This window comes from Pteronotus mesoamericanus, unplaced genomic scaffold (genome assembly GCF_021234165.1).
Source record: "Pteronotus mesoamericanus isolate MK-2021 breed Mesoamerican mustached bat unplaced genomic scaffold, CSHL_Meso_final contig_42, whole genome shotgun sequence".
NCBI lineage: Eukaryota > Metazoa > Chordata > Mammalia > Chiroptera > Mormoopidae > Pteronotus > Pteronotus mesoamericanus.
In genome coordinates, this window is record NW_026555157.1 from 1,678,802 (window position 1) to 1,684,801 (window position 6,000).

The window sequence follows — 6,000 nt, forward strand, 5'->3', positions numbered from 1 at the left end:
ACGTTCCCTTGATTCTGGTGAAGTTGAACCTCTTTATATACATCTGTTCGTGTTTCCTTTTCTCTAACTTGCCTGTCAAATCCTTTACCCTTTTTTTTTTACTTCTGTTTTTTGTTTTCTTAATTAATTTTAGGGAGCTCTTTCTATATTCTTTGTCCATTAGTGCACTTCAAATCTCTTCTAGTTTGTGGCTTGCCTTTTACATTGTTTGGTGTATCTTCTGGAGATATATTTTAAATCTTAATATAGTTTCTTTTATCTATTTATGGTTTGTGCAGTGTGTGTGTGTGTGTGTGTGTGTGTGTGTGTGTGTGTAGAAACCCTCTTCTTGTCTGATTTCAGAAGCCAAGCAGGGCGGGGCCTGGTCAGTACTTGGATGGGAGAAATCCTTTTCTATTTTAAGGTCATAAAGATATTTTTGTACAGTGTCCACTTTTAGTGGTATTCTTCACATTTGCATTTTTAATCTATCTGGAATTGAGGTGGATAGTACAGGATGAAGTGTAAAGATTTTCTTTTAAAATACTTTTTATAATATTTGACATATGAATATATGTGTAAGTGATGAAGTATTCTAACTTTAATAAAAATAATATTACCAATACCATAGCATCTACCTTAATGCCACAGAACTGTATACTTTAAAATGTATTATTTTAATCATCTTTTGCTATGTGTATTTTGCCACAATTAAATAATTTTTAAAGGAAAATTTAAAAAAGGAAAAAAATGGGAAGAACATAGTGGTCAATCCAAGTTGCTTGGATTTGTAGAGGCCAGTTTCTAGAAAGTAAATGTCGATGGTTCTGCCCTCATGGGTGGTTGGATTATTTTTTTAAAAAAAGAGAAGAGGAAGAAGAAGAAGATGGAAAGAAAGAAAAAAAGGAAGGAAGGAAGGAAGGAAGGAAGGAAGGAAGGAAGGAAGGAAGGAAGGAAGGAAGGAAGGATGTTAATACTCCATATTTGTTTAACACTTATTTGAAACAGTTTTCTCAGGTGTAAGCCTTGAGGTTCCAAAGTTTCTCATATATTTCACATTCTTTTGGCTTCTGTAGCCTGTGAATTTTGTTTATATTTAGAAGTACTCCTCATCAAAACAAGGAATAAACTAGTATGAAAAATGAGGAAGCTTGTTTCAATATGAGTAAACCCAGTTTGGGAAAATGTGTGAAGAAAATAGTGAAGTATCACATTTTTGGTGTTAGTTAAAATTAAAAAAAAAAAGTTCCATGTGGTGGGAGTTTTATTCAGTGACTTGAGTTCTCTCACCTCCAGCCCATTTTGTGAGAGCAGCTTGTGAGTCGTTAAAGACTGATTTCCTAATTCTGAGTGTGAAACTGAGAGTGAGTTCCTTTCCTGTAGCTCAGAGAAAAAAAGGCTGAACAGTGATGAGAAACACTGCGCTTGCCTTGCAGTTGCCCTCCTCTGACCCTGGAACCAATGGGGAAGCAGAGGAGAGTCTAGAATGTGGGCATGGGAAAGGGTGAGTTCTCTCCACTCCAAGGAGGGCACGGCTCACAGCCATGGGGAAGGTGGCTGGTGAGGGGTCTAGAAGCCTCGATGTCCACAATAAAAACTAGCTGGTTTAATGGAGTCAGGAGAAGATGCATTAGGCTGGTTTCACAGGCGGATGGCAAGGACCCGAGTGTGTGTCCTGGTCCACTGCCCCGGCGGAGGTTAGCCCCTATGTAGGGCTAGCTGGAAGGAAGTCAAGATTGTTTCTAAGAGAGGCAGTGGCAGCCGTAGGCTGGCCACATGTGTGCAAATAATTTAACTGTTTTATTTGCATCACCGATTTTCACAGCCACATTACACAAGTCAATGGTGTTGCTACTCACACAGAATAGAAATAAATAACCCCATCCTGGTTTGTGCAAAGTGGTAGCCTCGCTGTTTACACTGTTACAATTCAATTGCAACAATGATACCTGAATAGAATTTCTCCTCTATAACTGTATCATGTTATACTCTAGGGCCTCAGACTTCACTTGAAGATAGTCTATGACTGAGAAAGTCTTGTCACAAGATTACATTTTCTTGAGGTGCTCCAGTCCTGCTAATGGAATTTTGTCCAGGTGTTCAGCATTCTCACATTGGGGAAAGACAATAAACAAAGTAAAATATGTTACTTGTTAGTTAGAGATAATTGTTAAAAATAAACATTAAAAAGGACTGGAGGAGCCAGGCTGAGGTCAGGGGGAGGATGGGAAGAGCTCTCTGGAAAGGTAACACACCTGATAAGATGTAGCTCTTCCAGGTTGGAGGACAAGGACCTGCTGCTGCTAGTTACACCTGCAGAATTGGGTGTACTGGAAATGGGTCTTTCACAGGTCTCACAACTTGTTTTCCGAACATGGGCTGGGCAGAGTGCGCCCTGAGGCTATTTGGGAAACAGCATTCCAGACAGAGGGAACTGAGATGGGGGCAATCCTGGAATATTTGAGATATAAAAAAAGGAGTCCAGCATGTACAGTGAAAATGAAGAGAGAGTATGAGAAGGAAGGTAGGAGAGGTAATACGCCAGGGCAGGGCAGGGCCTCATGAAACGCTATAAGGACTTACAATTTTTACTTGGAGTAAGATGAAAACCTTCGTTAAGTGCCTGCTCTATTCTTAACACTGATGCTATAGAGATCAATAAGAAAATAATTAAAAAATGGAAGAGTTTATAATCTAGTTGGAGTCCATTAACAGTCTGAGGAGGGGCAGATCAGGATATATAAGCCAGGTGGGAAAGATGAGTCTGTTTTACACAAGGTTTTGAAGTGGATGAAAAGATAATACAAATGGGCATTTTCAGTGAAGAAAGTAGCAGCTGAGAAGTTAGAGGAAAAACCAACTGGTAACATGAAATCATTTTCCATCTTCTTACAAAAGCCCTTCCTTTAGAAGGTTCTTGTTATTGGTGTTGCTCATTTAACAACAAGGGGAGCCATTGAGCAATCTGATAGTGACTATCTTCTTTTAGAAATGGAAGAAACAGTCCGTCAACTAATGATCAGCAAGTTTGGCCGTGTGATAGACCTAGCAGCTCTTCAGACACTTTCTGTGAATACAACACTTGAAGAACTCAAAATCAAAAAACTTCGAAAGGAGCTATTGAATGCAAAGGAGATGAAGAAATGGGAGGTATGGCTGAGAGGGCACATGACCTACTTTTGTTCAGTCAGGGTGGAGGCAAGAAATCCTTGTGAGCTGCGGTTCCTGGAAGCATCTGTATAAGCTGCAGATGGGCCTGGGTCTGTGAGCCCCACTCTCCGCCCACACCCCTCCGCTGTGATCTGATCTTAAGCCAATCTCGGGATCTCGGCTTCCTTGTCACTCACTCAGTTGGAGGAACTAGTCTATCTTGGGTTGGAAGCACCAGCACTGGGGTTTGGCATCCAGGGTGCATGTAAATATGATGGCAATATGTCATGAAAGATTACAGAGAGATTTTGTGCTGAGATCTCAGAGCTCTAACAGGGTTAGAAATAGAACCGCTGTCCTATGAGGATCCTAACTGTATTGTCCTATATAGCCTTTACCTGCTGTTATAATCTGGAAATTAGAACACATATGCATAATACATTTTATAGCAAGGCGTGGACTATTCAGCTGGTAGGGCCTTAGAAGAATTTAATGCCTACATTGTGGAGCTGAGAGATGAGGCAGTGCCTAGCTACAGCCTGATTCAAACAGAGGGGCTTTTACAAAGACTTGATAAGCCTGCGAGTCATCGACTTCTCCAGTTTACCGTCTTATGTCGTCAGTAGATAGGGAAGGTGGATGGGTTCCTAGTGCTATCCTGTCTAATCATTTTTTTACCCAAGATTTGCCACTGGGCTGCGAAGAAGTAAATCACTTAAGCTCTTAAGTGTTGGTGTCAACAGGACTGGTCCCTACTAGCAGTCAGCCTGCAACTCATTTCACCCCTCAACCACGGAGGGAGATCAATGTCTACCTTATTTTTACCTACTTTTATCCTTGATTATACTTACATTCTTCCTATTTTTCCTCTAGTTAAACCAGACCCACTGCAGTTGCTTCTAGTTGCATTTTCATACTGACTTGTGATTATATATTTCTATGTGCCTATTGCTCCATTTGCCTGATGGTTTTGATAAATCTGGACATTCATCTCTCTATGTTCTCATTTACTTAATCTACTTTGCACCTTCCTGCCCTGGTAGGAAAAGATTGCTCAAGTGCGACAGGAACTGATGATGAAGACGGAAGAACACACCAAAAAGCTTCACCAGATGAATGACTTATGTATTGAAAAGAGGAAACTTGATTCTCGACTGAATACACTACAGAACCAGCAGGTACGCTTCTTTTCTTCAGAGCATTTGTTGAAGTGGGGACATTCTGTACAGGGAGCTATTCACAGGAATAGTAAGTGCTGGCATTTAAACCTGTTTTTAGACTGCTTCTTGCCCCACCTGGGTCTCTGAGAACGTTGAATTGTTTGTTACTGGCCACGTTACAGGGAGCCCAAAGGCTTACCTTCATTGTAAACCTCTTGGGTGCCAGGAACAGATGTAAGTGCTAATGTATGGGGTTTGCCTTGGCCCTGGAGAGGTAAGGCTATTTAGGTATGAATAATACGAATATAATACCTGAATTTGGTGTCAAACATCTATCTCCAATATCTGCTCATTTAATTTGACGTAAGTGGATCAGAGTCACAAGATGGCCACCTCAGCCCCCTGTTTCACATCCACTTGCCAGCCCCTTCTGTGCTTTTCATTAAGAAAGCAAGTTTTCTGCTTAGGTTCACTTAGCCACCCCTAGCTGCAAGGGAAACTGGGTAATATTAGTGTTTAGCGTCCACAGCCTCTATAGTGAAGGCAGACAAGAGAGAAGCTATTGGGTAATGACAGCCTCTTCTTACTAAGAAGGTCTGCTGTGGGAAGTGAGGGTAACGGACACATCATGGAGTTTTGGCTTCAGGTCACCTGATTCCAGTTCTCAGTAGTACAGTCACGTGGGCCAGTTCGTGCATCTCTCAGTCTGTCTCTGTAGCTGTACATTTGGAAGAACACCATCTAGTTCGCAGAGTTGTTGTGAGGATTAAATGAGGCAGCGTATGTACAGCGCCTGGCAGGCAGCAGAGAGGCCTGTGTGGTCCATGCCTGCCTTTAGCGCACAGTCCCGTTTCATGGAGCATCTCCCGATGTGTCGAGCTCTAGGGTGAGTGCTGGGTCGTGCGGCGAGGTCCAGGCACACTGGGCCTCTCTCTGAGGCATGTGACCTCCCAACAAAGATAATATACATTTAGGTTGAACCATAACAAATGCCACTTTGTTTAGGTTAAAAAGTGGTCCCATGTCATAAATTTCAAATGGCTCAATCTGATGATTACAATGACAGAGGATGGCTCTTCTGACAGAACACAGGGCAGGAAATCCCAGCCTAGTCCACGGGGCAAAGCAAGCCTCCCTAAAAGGGATGTCAGAAGCATGAGCAGGAGCTGGCTGGATGGGAAGAAATTAGATAAGGAAACAAAGATGATTTCCTTTCTGGAAACAAAATATGGCCATGGGCTATATAGAAAAAAGGGGGTACCTTGTCTTTTATGAGTCCAGTGATGAGCCCTCTAAGGTATGAGCGGCAGCCAGCCTAATGAGTTACCCATTTAAAGGGTATTTGCGTTTTAGGAGTTGTTAGCCCGAGGGACACTTTCCTAGTGGTGGGATTTCAGTGAAGAACGAAGGCCTCTTAGAATAAGGAGCCATGGCTTTTTAAATGGACTGTAAGGCAGACACTCCTAACCATCTAAGGACAGGGAAGTTTTTCCACCCCAAATGGTGCCTAAAGTAGGGGGGTGCTTTCTCTCAACAGGGCAATGCCTTCCAGAGCCCACGGAAAGCAGATATTGTGGCGAGAGAGAAGGTCACTGAGATGATCCAACTCCAGGCTGAAAGGATTCTAGCCCTAAAGAAAGAGATTGCCCTTTTGCGGAAGAAAGGCGGCCTTATCCTCCCGCCTATTCAGTCTGCACAGGAGAAGAGATGA

The 6,000-nt window shown here is 42.4% G+C and overlaps 1 protein-coding gene across 1 annotated transcript in view; it reads left to right on the top strand.

Moving 5' to 3' along the window:
* The window catches only part of CFAP44 (cilia and flagella associated protein 44), a 100,821-nt gene extending 94,821 nt beyond the window's left edge, over positions 1 to 6,000 (top strand). The window contains exons 32-34 of the mRNA XM_054577303.1: positions 2,969 to 3,129; positions 4,173 to 4,307; positions 5,827 to 6,000. Of these exons, the coding sequence (XP_054433278.1) occupies positions 2,969 to 3,129; positions 4,173 to 4,307; positions 5,827 to 6,000 (470 nt within the window). The remainder of the gene's footprint in view (positions 1 to 2,968; positions 3,130 to 4,172; positions 4,308 to 5,826) is intronic.